The sequence below is a fragment of the Haliotis asinina genome, chromosome 5 (assembly GCF_037392515.1).
Source record: "Haliotis asinina isolate JCU_RB_2024 chromosome 5, JCU_Hal_asi_v2, whole genome shotgun sequence".
In the NCBI taxonomy this organism is placed as follows: domain Eukaryota; kingdom Metazoa; phylum Mollusca; class Gastropoda; order Lepetellida; family Haliotidae; genus Haliotis; species Haliotis asinina.
Window position 1 is genome coordinate 28,928,524 of NC_090284.1, and position 15,545 is coordinate 28,944,068.

The 15,545-nt window shown below is 42.2% G+C and overlaps 1 protein-coding gene across 1 annotated transcript in view; it reads right to left on the reverse strand.

Annotated features, from left to right (window-relative positions):
- Positions 1–4,685: 4,685 nt before the first annotated feature.
- The window catches only part of LOC137283502 (SH2 domain-containing protein 4B-like), a 267,928-nt gene continuing 257,068 nt past the window's right edge, over positions 4,686–15,545 (reverse strand). The window contains exons 10-11 of the mRNA XM_067815036.1: positions 13,567–13,787; positions 4,686–4,895 (exon numbers count right to left, since the gene is read on the reverse strand). Of these exons, the coding sequence (XP_067671137.1) occupies positions 4,782–4,895; positions 13,567–13,787 (335 nt within the window). The 3' untranslated portion in view covers positions 4,686–4,781. The remainder of the gene's footprint in view (positions 4,896–13,566; positions 13,788–15,545) is intronic.

A 15,545-nucleotide genomic window follows, 5' to 3' on the forward strand; every position in this document is an offset into this window, starting at 1 on the left:
TACAGAAAATGTAGATTGAACACATGCAGTCATTTACAGATTCAAACAGCTCCATTTTAATACTTTCAGATGTATTTTATGGTATATTGTATCACAAATCATAGGCAACATGGATGTAACATAAAGAAATATGTGGTATAGAAAGTGTGTAGATTATGTAAAATATGGCTACTGTCTCTGTAACTCACCTGAATTTTCCAGAATACTGATGAGATACGACAACTTATACAAGGTTATAGAGTGATAAAGAACAAAACGCTTCAAAACAACAAACATACTCACTGATGTCCGTAACTGGCTATGCAGAGACTCAAGAAATTGACAAGAATGTATATTCATCACCAGTCAGCTGATAAGTTCAAAAGTTGTAACACATATCACAACACATGACAAAATATTCTCATATCACAAAATTACTCTGCATAACTCTGAATTCAGTAGTGGTTGAACTATGGCTAAAAGTGATTTTTGTAATGATAGTCAAGGGATCATAAACATAATTCTACCATGACTTCAGTAAATACTGGATTGTGATTGGCTAATCAAAGTCATCCAGAGGTATATAATCACGTTATATACCTCTGATTTTCAAACACATCATGTACTTGTTTAAAATCTGAATAACACGGTTATGGTAGAATGGAGATAAACGTATTGTGTTTGAAAATCAGCGGTATATAACGAAATTATAATAGCTCTAAATTTTGTATTTAAAACCTCACACTACGCGTTCGGTTTTAAATCAAATTTAGAGCTATTATAATTTCGTTACATGCCTCTGATTTCCCAACACAGTATGTTTATCTCCTAAGTTTCATAAGACAAAAGGTTTAAGAGGAAATGTCAAAACAATCATACTACAATAAGTGAAAGCAGTGCTTGAACAAAAATTTGAAAAGCAAACAAACTTATGCTCGCAGAAATGCATCAGTAATAGGGTAAACTGTCATTAACTTGTATCATTTAAATGTTACTAAAAATACCAGGCCAATGAAGCTGAATAATCCCAGCTATCATTTTCACAAAGCTAAATCATCATGTTATCATATAAGCCATATAGTTGTAAAACAGTTGACTACTTATGAATAGTTGGGTGGAAGTACAATGGAGGTTGGACAAGATGCCACAACATTCACTCACTTGACTTTCAGTCAGGTGATCTAGACAGACATAATAGGAGTCATCAGAAGATGACATATCCCTTGGGCCCCCACATATTTGAAAGGACAAATCATCTGACAGTTACTTGATGTTTCCTTAGATTAAGTTTGAATCGCTTCCATGGAAGTGATGGAAAATATCTGTAAACAGCAAAAGGCACTACTTCAAGATCTGTCTCATATATCTGCCGAGATCTGTTGAAAGATATGAAATGGGTTTTTGAGTTGTGCCTTGGAAATGAAGCCTATCCCTCCATTTTGAGACCAAGTCTGAATTGTTTCAATGGAAACCATGAAAAATAAAAATGCCAAAACTGTAAATAGCAAAAGGTACCATCTTGTGGTCTGCCTCAAATATCTGCCAAGTTATACTGTAAGATATTAAATAGTTTTCGAGCTGTGCTCCAGAAACGAAGATCATCGCTTCCATTTTTTTCATGGAAACCCAGAAAATTATAAAACACAAAAACCTGTAAATAGCAAAAGGCACCACATTGGGGTCTGCCACATACATCTACCAAGTTTTGCAGATATTTGAGATGTGCTCCGGAAATGAAACACACCTCTCACTTTTGAGACAAAGTCTGAATTGTTTCAATGGAAACCAAGAAAGTAACAAAATGATTACAGACGGCCAGACAGACAGATGAGCCCTCGACTATATCCCCCCTCCCATTACATGCTGGGGAGTAATACGCATGACAGACATGTGCTCATTTTTGTCTCACGTACAGTTCAGTTTTCACATTTTTAGCTTGCACAAGACACTGTGCAAACATATGTCTCAAATGATACCAAGCACAAACACACGTCTCAAATGATGCTCAGCACAAACACACGTCTCAAATGATGCTCAGCACAAACAAGTCTGTATCAAATGATGGTCAGCACAAACAAGTCTGTATCAAATGATGCTCAGCACAAACAAGTCTGTCCCTAATGATGCTCAGCACAAACAAGGATGTCCCTAATAATGCTCAGCACAAACAAGGATGTCCCTAATAATGCTCAGCACAAACAAGTCTGTATCAAATGATGCTCAGCACAAACAAGGATGTCCCTAATGACGCTCAGCACAAACAAGGATGTCCCTAATGATGCTCAGCACAAACAAGAATGTCCCTAATGATGCTCAGCACAAACAAGGATGTCCCTAATGATGCTCAGCACAAACAAGGATGTCCCTAATGATGCTCAGCACAAACAAGGATGTCCCTAATGATGCTCAGCACAAACAAGAATGTCCCTAATGATGCTCAGCACAAACAAGGATGTCCCTAATGATGCTCAGCACAAACAAGAATGTCCCTAATGATGCTCAGCACAAACAAGGATGTCCCTAATGATGCTCAGCACAAACAAGAATGTCCCTAATGATGCTCAGCACAAACAAGGATGTCCCTAATGATGCTCAGCACAAACAAGGATGTCCCTAATGATGCTCAGCACAAACAAGAATGTCCCTAATGATGCTCAGCACAAACAAGGATGTCCCTAATGATGCTCAGCACAAACACGTTTCACATGTTGTTCAGATCAGATAGTAATGATAATGATCTGACATGGTAATGATGCTCAGAGCAACCATACGTATGACACAATGTACAGCACAAAGACATTTCACATGATACTCCCTGCAAACAATTATAGTCTGGTTCATAATTATTGAGAATTTTTCTTCTTACTTTGAGCTATCCTAACACCTCAACTGATTCACTGATACTTAAAACTAAGTAATGGTATAAGGGAGGTAACTCATCTTGGTCTACTGAGTATAGTACAATTAGAGTTACCTCCCCTGAATTTGTAGCAGACGTCATTTTCCTCAGCACTGTCAACAATGTCTGCTGAAGATAAAAGAAGGTTGATTTTTGAGTTGTGTAATCAAGGAATTGATGATGTAAATACATTGGCAGAGAGAACAGGAACTCCTCTTTCTACTTTGTTTAGGATTAGGAAGAATTTTAAAGAGGGAAAGGATTTTGGGCACTAGAAAGGAGCAGGGAGACCCAGAAAATTGGACTTCTCAGATCGCGCCCGGCTGGGAATTTTAGCGTCTAAAAAGCAAAGGGCAAGCATCTCCAACATCAGGTATGAAATGATAGAAAGGGGATCAACAGTTGTATCAAAATCTACAGTTAGAAGAAATTTGATTGATCTTGGATGGGAGAAAAAGACTGGAATTCCTTCTCCTCTCATGAAACAAGAACATAAAGACAGGCGTGTTGAGTTGTGTTTGGCACATGAAAACTTTGACTGGGAAAATGTGATTTTTACTGATGAAAGCTCAATATGGGTATATCCCAATAATGTGAAAATATGGACAAAGTCTGCGTCAGCACCGTTGTATCGACGACCTAAATACAGCCCAAAGTTTCATGTATGGGGAGGGATATCCTTATTAGGAACGACCCCGCTGTGTGTGTTTGAGGGAAATCTGACAAGTCAACGCTACACTAACATATTAGATAATTTTCTCCTTCCAAGTGCACATGTGTTTTATGGAAATGACTGGATTTTGCAGCAAGATAATGATCCTAAACACACCGCAAAACATGCCAAGCAGTGGTTTCAGGAGAAAAATGTGACTGCATTACCATTTCCTGCATATAGTCCTGACTTAAATACCATAGAGAACATTTGGGGGATGATGAAGGAATGTGTGAATCAAAAGGGGTTGACAAAAATTGAAGACATGAAGAGAGAAGTGGTCCGATACTGGGACAGCATAACTCATGAGACACTAACCTCTCTGATAGGAAGTATGCCTACCCGTCTTAGACTGTGCCTTGAAGCTCAAGGAGACTTGATAAAATATTAAATTGTTACCTACACAACATGAAAAGGTCAGTTCACTTTCACAATACATTCAATTTTATCTGATTTGGTCTCGTTTAATAATATGAAATGCTTTAGCTATTCTCAATAATTTTGAACCATACTGTATGTATCACATACAGTTGAAAGTTCGCTGTTTTGTCTGAGGTGATACTCCTTGCAAACAATAATGTATCACATACAGTTGAAAGTTCACTGTTTAGTCTAAGATGATACTCCTTGCAAACAATAATATTTCACCTACAGTTGAAAGTTCGCTGTTTTGTCTAAGATGATACTCCTTGCAAACAATAATGTATCACATACAGTTGAAAGTTCGCTGTTTTGTCTAAGATGATACTCCTTGCAAACAATAATGTATCACATATATACAGTTGAAAGTTCGCTGTTTTGTCTGAGGTGATACTCCTTGCAAAATATAATATTTCACCTACAGTTCAGGGTTCAGACTTTCCTCATGTGCATAACAATCATTTCTGTCTCACATATGGCTGAGTGCACACTATTTCTCTAAATTCTTTCAATGTGCCTAGTAACATGCTTGGTAAAAAACATCAACAGATGGTCACAGTTTCTGTGTAATCAATTTATAATCTTGGTTAGATACACAATGTACAATACGTATCTATAATTGACCTTGTTATCCCCAAGCTGCTTACTTAACAAATGGCTGATAAAATACAAATATCTTGTGGAATATTGCAGGTAGAATGCTGTTATGAACAAATGCAGCATTACAGCTGCCAACCAATGGTGTGTTGTTGCCATCGGATGCTGTCAGTCTCATAATGATGTGGACTCAGATTGAGGGAACAGGTCACTGTAGTCTGGAGGCTCCGCTGTCTGTCCACATTCATACACCAACTTCTCCCCACCTGATATTGTTATTGCATTGTCCTGAAACCAATGGAAAAGGCATAACTAACTTGTGAAAAACAAGAGATGAAATATCCCTCCTGACCCCCACATATTTAGATGGACAAATCATCTGACAGTTACTTAATGTTTTTTAGACTAAGCTTGAATCATTTCCATGGAAATCATGAAAAATATAAATGCCATATATCTATAAACAGCAAAATGCACCACTTCAACATCTGTCTCATACATCTGCCAAGATCTTTTGAAAGATTGCAAATGCGTTTCAAGTTGTGGTCCAGAAACAAAGCCCAATCCTCCGTTTTGAGACTAAGTCCAAATTGTTTCCTTGGAAACTCCAAAAATGATAAACCACTTCTAGGGAAAATGGGAAAATGATAAATCACAAAAATCTGCAATTAGCAAAAGGCACCACTTTAGGGTCTGCCACACATATTTGCAGAGTTTTGCAATAAGATTATTAAGAAGTTTTTGAGTTCTGCTCCGGAACCGAAGACCATCCCTTCATTTTGAAACGAAACGTTTCCATGGACACTGAGAAAATAACAAATCACAAAAAACTGTCAACAGCAAAATTGGAAATTTTAACTATAAATTGTATATTTATATACTTATCCTATCTCACGATTTGCACTTCTCTCTCTTGCTTCGACGCTGAGTGGAACGAATTAGAACTTTCCTGTACGCCTCTCTTGTCCATATGCCCGTGTTCCCTAGGCTGCTCTCCTTACAGGACGGGTCCCTTAGCCCATGCAGAGCATGCAGCATGCTCCCCTATCTACCCACGTGACTACCTCAGAGAGATCATTCTTTCTTGGAGCCCACGTCTAAATCTGTGTAGTGGGGAGGCTGGGTGGGCATACATCGCGTGAGATAGGATAAGTATATAAATATACAATTTATAGTTAAAATTTCCAAATTTTTAAACTTATCCTATCTCACGATTTGCACTTATCCCACGGTTGGACGGCGGGTAACAGATTACCCTATGTCTCAAAGCACTGACAGTATTACTGTATAGGCTAAAGACAACCGTAGGTAGCAATGAACAAGAGAGGTCGCATCCAACTAGCATAGAACCTATACTAGTGGTGGGTTCTCCTGAACCTGAACGCCATCGCTCCCAAGGAGTGGGTACTCCTGAGCAATGTGGTGTTCGGCCGCAACCCTCGCAAATGCAAGGAGACGCAACTAGGCGAGTCATGTCACTTCGTTGCGATTTATCAGAGTACCCCCGTAATTAAAGTCTTATGACTAGTAATCGGGCCCGTACCTGCTTCGAGACAGCCCCCCAGACCCCATCACAAAGAGGGGAAAAGGAAACTGAATCGGAAAGCTCACAAGTTTAACGTTCAGTACCAAAACAACACCACATGGCTTCCACTACTTACCACAGTAAGACCACAAAGGTGTGTTAAGGAACTTAGGAGCTATGAACGCTACGAAATCCGTAAAGGAAATCGGGAAGGACTCACTACACTGATGTGATTGCTCCGAGGAGTAGAGGTCAGCAAGCGAGATTGTTGAACTCTTCTACATCGAAAAAACAGGATCTAGCTACTGTAGATCCGTATAGACACTAATAGCAATCACCCAATAAATTGAGTAAAGAGTTCAATTCCCAGAAGAATTCAGAACAAAACTCAGAAACAAAGTTCAAAATTTTATTCAGTATGTACACGAGAAAGAAAGCATAAACACACTCTTCCTCATCTGCGTTGACGGGCCGATGACAGCTGCTGGGCCAAGACAAGGGGTCCGAACTGGTGAAGACCTTGGACATCAGTGACCGACAAATCCCTCAGATAATGCGAAGAAAACACTGTATCAGAGCGCCATAAGCAACCCTCCATAATGGACGTCAAGGAACAGTTGCTGTGTAGAGCCATCGTAGATGCTAACGCACAGGTCTCATGAGGATTGGATGCTGCTGGGGGTGGCAGTCCAGCAAAAGCATACGCCCTCAGTATAGTAGCACGCATCCAAAAAGATCAGGTTGTTCGTGAAACCTCAGCCTTGGATGTAGATGACAGCGGGATGAATAGCCTCGTACGAAGACGACGGCGATCTAGGGAGGCAGCTAGGAAGATCCGTAGAGCTCTGACAGGGCAGAGAGATGAATCTTCCACATCATCAGGCCCAAGAATCGTTGACAAAGGAGGGATAGTAAAACGTCTATCTGGTTGTCCTGGTAACTGTTTTTTTGCGACAAAGTCCCAACGCAATCCCAGAAATACTCTGCCATGCCGTTTTCGTTCAAACTGCACGCGATTCACATCAAGTGCATGCAACTCTGAAATACGAGCCGCAGTAGCCAATGCTACTAAAAAGAAAGTTTTGAACGTTATCTGTTCAAACTCCTTATCATGTAATGGTTCATAGTCAGTGGACACTAAATGACGGAGGACAACTGACAAATCCCATGCAGGAGGTCTGAAATTCCTGGACTGGTCAGCAAGCCTGAACGAGTGAAGCAGAGACTGGAGCTCGGGAGTAGTAGACACCTTTGTTCCAGTAGTTGTAGCAAGAACCGAAATAATGGCAGCCAAATAGGTTGACAATGTAGTACCTTTAAGCTTCCTCGTTCGTAAATGCTGTAGAAATTCTGAACGACTTGAGGTGATGCAGTGATGGGAGAAATAATTCCCCTAATACCACAATAATGTTCAAATTTCTTCCATTTATTGTCATACAATGATCGAGTTGAAGTCCTGTGTGCAGAAGTTATAGCTGCAGCTACTCTCTGAGAGTAACCCTTGGCTCTCAGAGATTTCTGTAAATGCGCCATACGTGCAGATTCAGGGTCTGTGGTGACCTGTGGTACACGTCTGAATGAGGATGACGAAGTAAGTCGTTGCGGGCGGGTAGCGGTACTGGATTCGGTTCTGCTAATTGCTTTAAATCGACGAACCAACTTCTTGCTGGCCAAAAGGGTGCAACCAAGACCAGACGAATCTTGCTGGTTGTAAGTAACTTCTGAACAACCTTGGGAAGTAGAGCTGGGGGAGGAAACACGTAGGCGTTCAGTCCCTCCCAAGATATTGCTACCGCATTGTGGTCCCACGCCTGAGGATCCGGAATAGGTGATACGAACCTTGGAAGCTGATGGTTGTACCGAGTGGCGAATAGATCTACTTCTGGTTGAGATATGGGGTAGATCATTGACTGAAATATCAGAGGCAGTAACATCCACTCTGTTGGTGACGGCCGTTTGGGACGAGACAAGGCGTCGGCTATGACATTCCTCACTCCAGGAATGTGTCGGGCTCTTGCCACAATGTGAAGAGAATCGATTAGGTGGTAAAACCGAAACGTCCACCGAAGCAGAGCTGCTGACCCTGTCGAGCCTTGATGGTTGATGTACCATACCACTGTTGAATTGTCCGATTGAATCAGTAGATGGGACGACTGGAGTTCTGTTGCCCAATGTTGAATGGCTAGAATGACCACAATGAATTCCAACTCGTTGATGTGAAGGGTCTTTTCTGCGGATGACCACTGCCCGGCCACTCGATGATGAAGAAAGTGGGCACCCCAACCCTCAAGGGATGCGTCGACGAACAGGTGAAGAGTCGGTGTGAACATTCTGTTCGTTAAGCCACCAACAAAGAACTGGCCGTAGCTGCTCTGGAAGACGAATCATCTCCCTGGGGTTGTCGTTCCGGATGAATGGGCACAAAAACATTTGGAGAGGGCGAAGTTGTAGTTGGCCCCTGTAAGTCAGTGCTTGTGCCGACGTTAACAACCCTAGTAACTCTTGCCATTGGCGGAGGGTTCTGGGTGAATTCAATGCTAGGGGTAGAATGCGCTGAATCTTGTCCCATCTGTCCTGAGGTACAAATAACATGCCCTGATGCGAGTCGAATATCGCCCCTATGAATTGTAATCTCCGAGTCGGTATTAATTCCGACTTCTCGTAATTCAGGAGCCACCGTAGTTGCGTTAGCAACTTGATGGTGAACTGCCTGTGGAGATGAAGGACAACTGGATCCTGCTGAGCTTGAACACAGTCGTCGATGTAGCTCTCGAAAGTGATTCCCCGACAATGCAGGTAACTTGTTATCGGTTTGGTTACCCGAGTAAAAAGCCATGGGGCCGTAGATATTCCAAATGGTAGTACCATCCACTGGTAATGACGTCCTTGGAACGTGAACCGAAGATACTTCCGGTGATCTGGATGTATTGGTATGTGAAAATAGGCATCTTGCAGGTCGAGGGAAATCAGATAGTCCCCTTTCTTCAAAATGGTGCGTAGCAGGTTGACTGACACCATCCGAAAGTGGGGTGGTGGTGACAGAAACCGGGCATTGAAATGTTGAATATCAAACGAAGTTTGTTTGAATTCTTTTTTGGCACCAGAAATATTGGGGAGTAGAACCCTGGAGTAACAATGAGTGGGTCGAGCTGTTCTACAGCATGCTTGTCCAGAAGTGTCTCTATGGTGGCCTGAAGAAGCAAACTTTGATCCGGAGGATAAGTGCGTTGAAGAGGAATGACTGTGAGAGGGGGATTCCTGACAAGCGGCATCTGATAACCGTGAGTGAGAATCGCCGAAACATATGGATCTCTGAGAATCTCCCAGTTGGGTGCAAACTTTCCTAATCTTCCGCCCACCGGTGAGTCGAAGATCAGGACGATTGGGGACAGTAGGACCAAGTCGGGCAGCAATCTCTGTGAGTCACTGCTTAGAGGTGCCACTTCCAGTGTCGGGACCTGTCTTGGTGGGACGACGAGAGGCGCCATCCCGGGAAGGTTTTCTACTCCTGTTCCGTGTTTGGATAAAGGGTCTGTCACAAAAGCAGTCTTTCAAATCTGGGTTGGTTGGAGAGAAACGAGGCGTTCTGCGTTGTTTCAATGAACTTTGCAGCTGAGATTTCTGCATTTTCAGTAATTCATCAGAGACCTGAAAATGAGTGTCCTGATGCACCTTGTTTGAAACTTCTCCAATGTTACCACCAAAATGCATATCTGAGGAAAAAGGCTGTCTAAACAATTCAGCCTTGAAGCGTTCATCCCAAGATGAAATGTTGAGGGGGCCTCTCCTGCGCACTGCAAGTACGTACCCGAAAAAATGGGATAATTGGTTTAGAATGACCTGAAACTGGTCTAAGACCAATGCCATGCATCCCCTGATATAAGCATCTTGGTCAGTATATGCGTGATCAACAGCTACAGCAACAGCATCCACTGCCGAAATAGCACAATTGATAAAGGGTAGTGTGTGAAATATCCGAATTATTTGGAAAGCAGGATGAGGGTTGATGAGATACACCAGTGGAAGACCGGTTACCAGTTGATGCAACTGGAACTGAACTTGACGTAGTCGAAGGTTGACATCGATTCCAAGCTACTGTAATAGCCCGAAGCATTGTATTTAAATCTGGCCCTTGAGAGGAATCCTGATTAGGATTCCATGATTCAGGCAGAATTGTCGCCCCCGTCATATGATCCGAATCAGTTTGACATGAAGGAGAGCGACGGTCCCTGGAACTATACCGGCGTCTGGATGGGGAGCGAACTGGTGAAATCAAATGAACCATAGCATGTTGACTAGTCAGGGAGACAGAAGGATGGGATGACCTAACTCGATCTGGCGATTTGGATAGATTAGTAGAGCCTGACCTACCATCCCGATGGGATGATCTTGAGCGAGCAGGTGAACCTGAACGCTGAAGTGATCCAGTCCGGGAAACTGATGCGAATCACATAAGTGGCATGAATCGGGATGAGCTGACGAATCAAATTGATGAGGCAAACCAGTTCGTGTACTTGAATCAATTCGATTCCATGACTCACTTTGTCTAGAAGCTGTGGTTCGAGGAACTGCCTCACTATGATTAAGTGAAGCCGAACGGTGTACTGAACTGGTTCGGCGATATGAAACATCACGGAAAGGTTCCCGTTCACCCAAACCTGTACAAGGTGAATTGAAACGGCCATGTGAATTGATTCTATCTGGTGAATTGATTCGACCATGTGAACTGATACGATGTGGTGAATTGATTCAGCCTGGTGAATTGATTCGATCTGGTGAATTGATTCGGCCTGGTGAATCAGTTTGGCGACGTGAATCCAAACGGGAGGAAGTGCCGATACCACCATTTGAATCAATACGTGTTTTAGTATGATCAATAGAAACAGACTGACGACCAACGCCACTCTGCTGGGGTGAACATGACCGCTCAGTCGATCTACGAGATGGATTCGTGACAAACCTGTCAGACGATCTAGACCTACTAGAACTTGAACGTTCCGACGAAACAGATCGATGAATCGAACGTGATCGCCTTGAATGACTTGGAAAAACGGAATTATTTTGTAATGCAGGTGATGCAGATCGGTGAACCGAAGCGACTGTTGTCATGTTTTGAGACGAACCAGAGGCCCTAGAAACCAAGAGAGTAGACTGCAGATCAGGGGAGACAGTAGATACTAAAGGTTTATCCATAACAACTACCCTAGAGCCGGCCTGAGACGTTGAGCCAGGTGAAGAATGCGTCCCCAAAAGCTTCCGAACATCTTCCGAAAGGTAAGAATCTGAAGAAGCGTCCAAAAAATCCTCCGCCTCGGAGAGCAGGGATTTCAAACGACGAGGGGTGAGGGTAGGACGATCCAGGCGTGGTTTCTTGGTAGGAGTGGGGCCTTGGTCAGCAGATGCATTCCTAGCTCTATCTGCAATCCTACGAGCACAAACCCGCTTATAAGCCTTGAAATCTTCAGTTGATAAACCTGCACACTTCTCACAACGTTTCTCCCAAGAACATTGACCCACACAATCAACACACGATATGTGTGGGTCCAAAGTAGAAAAAATAGTTTTACACTGAGCGCAAAACTTACGCTTCTTGTTCGGAGGATCTGTTTTCCTCATAATACAAAACAACTCAAACTCTATACAAGAACTAAGATACGTCCACTCTGTCGTGCGCCAAGAAGAAGAATGATCTCTCTGAGGTAGTCACGTGGGTAGATAGGGGAGCATGCTGTATGCTCTGCATGGGCTAAGGGACCCGTTCTGTAAGGAGAGCAGCCTAGGGAACACGGGCATATGGACAAGAGAGGCCTACAGGAAAGTTCTAATTCGTTCCACTCAGCGTCAAAGCAAGAGAGAGAAGTGCAAATCGTGAGATAGGATAAGTTTAAAAATTGCACCTCTTTAGGTTGTCACTGGTATATCTAACAAGTTTTGCAGAAAAATACTGAACATTTTTTGAGTTCTGCTCCAGAAACAAAGCCCATCCCTCAATTTTGAGGGTTTCCAAGGAAACCGGGAAAATAATAAATAACAAAACCTGTAAATAGCAAAAGGCATCACTTTAGGTTTTGACTGATATATCTAACAAGATTTGCACAAAAATATTCAACGGTTTTTGAGTTCTGCTCTGGAAACGAAACCCACCCCACCATTAAACTAACACCAAAACGTTCCATGGAAAAACAAATAAAATAAAAATGACAAAAAAATGTAAATAGCAAAAGGCACAACCATAAGTTCAGATTATTATACTTATCAAATTTGGTCTAAAAATACTGAACGGTTTCGGAGTTATGCTCTGGAAACAAAATGATTATGGATGGACGGATGGACAAACAGACAAGGCATTGACTATATCCTTCTGCATTACATGCCGGGGGGATAATAACACATGCCCCTAATGTGACTGCTACGCAACAGAGGTACCTGACGTCACTCCTACAATATCACTGCTAAATAAGAGAGGTGCCTGATGTCACTGATAAATAACTGAGGTACCTAATACTGCTGCTAAATAACAGAGGTACCAAACATCACTGCTGAATAACAGAGGTACCTAATATCACTGTTAAATAACAGCGGCACATAACTTCACTGCTAGGTAACAGAGGCCAGTAATATCACTGCTAAATAACAGAGGTACCTAATATCACTGCTAAGTAACAGAGGCCCCTCATATCACTGCTAAATAACAGAGGTACCTTATCTTAGTAAGTGGGTTAAGCAGGATTATAGAGCACTTCATAGTCAAAGAGTGTAAATAGGAGTGAAAACAGGGACAATCATCATCATCATTATTAAATGACTTATCTTACTGCTTAATACAGTGGTACCTAAAAGCAAAAGGCACAACCATAGGTTGAGATTATTACATATATCAAGTTTCGTCTAAAAATATTGAATGGTTTCTGAATTATGCTCCAGAAACAAAATGATTATGGACGGATGGACAAGGCGTCAACTGTTCCCCCTGCATTACATGCCTGGGGGATAACAATATCCTGTAAGTCCGACACAATTTTACCAACCATCTCATTCTGCAAAAATAGATAAAGTGATGGGTCACGTGTGGCACTGGTGCTCATACACAATGGAGTGGGGTTTGGGCTAGATGTGTTTTCTGTTCTTGGTGTACATATCAAAGAGTGTTGCCACCATGTCTCAGGCTAAGGAGAGAGAAACCATTGATATGAGTAAGGATAAGGGAAAATATGGAGTCTTAACTATGTAATCTAGTGACTGATAGTGTGAACAAAAATTCATTCTATTTGTGAATGAGTAACTTAGTCAGATGACCCTATCTTTTCTACCTCTTATATGGGGACCTATTGTAACCCTGAAGTCCCATATTTCAAATCATGATTCCAGAACTTCTCTAGCAAATTCTCTCATCAATATGATGAGTCAAAGAAGAGTCCAACTAATTATTCTTACCTTGTGGAAACCAACGAGATCTGCCAGTGATGAATGCTGGATCTGGCTTGCCCCAAGGAACTGGTAGCCTCCATCGGTGGTGTCCACCAGGAAGTGTTTCACACGGTCCTCACCACGATATGAAATGGTGTAACCCCAAACCCGCTCGCTAACACGCACAAGGAAACTGCCTACTGGCCTGTTACTCAACAGTCTCTCCGAGTCTGCCCTAGTAATAATTCCTACAATAAATAGTAAGTGGGTTAAGCAGGATTATAGAGTACTTCATAGTCAAAGAGTGTAAATAGAAGGAGTGAAAACAGAGACAATCATCATCATCATCATTATTACATGACTTTAACATTATATAGTGCTAAACTAGGTGGTTGAAATCAACAAGATACTTTAACTCTCATAAGTGCCCACTGAGGTAATTTCAACTCAGTGAAGTAGACATTTGGCTGGTTCAAGTGATTAGTTTCAGTAAGTGCCAATATCTCCACATTGATAAAACTGCAGTTTTTGATTGGATATGACTTCTAGTTTTTTTTATTATCTGATTTGACTTTGTAGAAATTGACAGAATTTTCTTGTGCTTTTCTGCTCACTAACTGGCAGGTAATAGAAGTTCATTTTTTTTTAGAAAAAAGCTGAAGCTCTAACTATTCAGTGACTTGATCTAAGCCCATCTAGCTCAAAGTGCATATAATTACCATTTCAGTTTGAACATTCACTCCTAGTGCGTATAATTACAGCAACAATGGTCAACAATACCAATACAGGAAGAGCAGTAGTTGCAGAAATTCTAAACCATTAACCTTCCCTGGGGTGTCAGCCAAGATGGAGGTTGGTATGGATTCTACAGAATACACTGCTAGAGGCTGTGAGTTGAACACTCTAACAGGACGGACCAATTCCATGCCAACCAAGGTCATGGAAGGTGTTACCCAACATCAGGACCCTAGTCCCACAGAAGCACCGTCAAAAACTGGACATTATTCTTCACTTGACATCCTGAAAACACTGCGGGGTCCGGCATTGCTGCCATGGACAATCCTATCAAGGTCGGCCTTGAGACAATTGATGCAGCAGAACTCTGACACTTATCAACTCACAGCAGAAATGAGTCAGTCTACTTCCTCCCTTGGAGCTACTTTGACAGTTCTGTTGTCACCAAAGTGTTTATTTACCTAGCCTTGCCAGTGCTACCATTACCCACACTCAGCAAGAGGCGGAGAGAGAAAGGAGGGGGGAGGCCATGGGCCTGAGAGCCGAGTGGTCTGACAACAGTGTGAGCGCGGTCATAGAAGAACTCTTTGTTGATGCTGACTCTAGGGCTGTATCCAGTGACTTTGATTCAGTCGATGAGCCATGTGATTTTTGGATACCCTTCTACAGCTATATGGAAACACAGATCTTCCAGGACCATCAATAGAACCAAGGTTAGCAGAGGCAATGAACAACATGATGAACAGGAGAATGCCTGAGGAAAAGTTGAATGAGAAACTTTCTTCCCTCAAAACTGTGAACTGCTCAAAGTCAGCAAAGTCAATCCAGAAATCTGGGATAAACTGAAATCACAGGAACAGTCCAATAATTTCAGAGTCCAGAAACTGTACAACCCTATTATCAGAGCAACAGTGCCCATGCTAAACACAAGAGTGAAATTCTCGGGTGAAGAATAAGGAGATGTCAGTTCAACAGTTAGACATCAAGACACTGGCAAAACAGGCCATCAGTCTGTTACCTCATGTGAACATGAGTTAAACTACCACCACTGGGACATGCTCCAACTTCATCTCAACAAACAGTTCCAGCATTGGGTTCCCCTCAGATTCCAATGTCTACAATGTTGTTTGGAGATAACTTGTCAGATACCATCAAGTTGATGAGCATGACCAACCGACTGGCACAACAGGTAACCTACAATCGACAACTCCCAACACCTTATCACACAAGCCACCCAGTTCCAACAAGACACTGGCTTACACTAGTGGCTG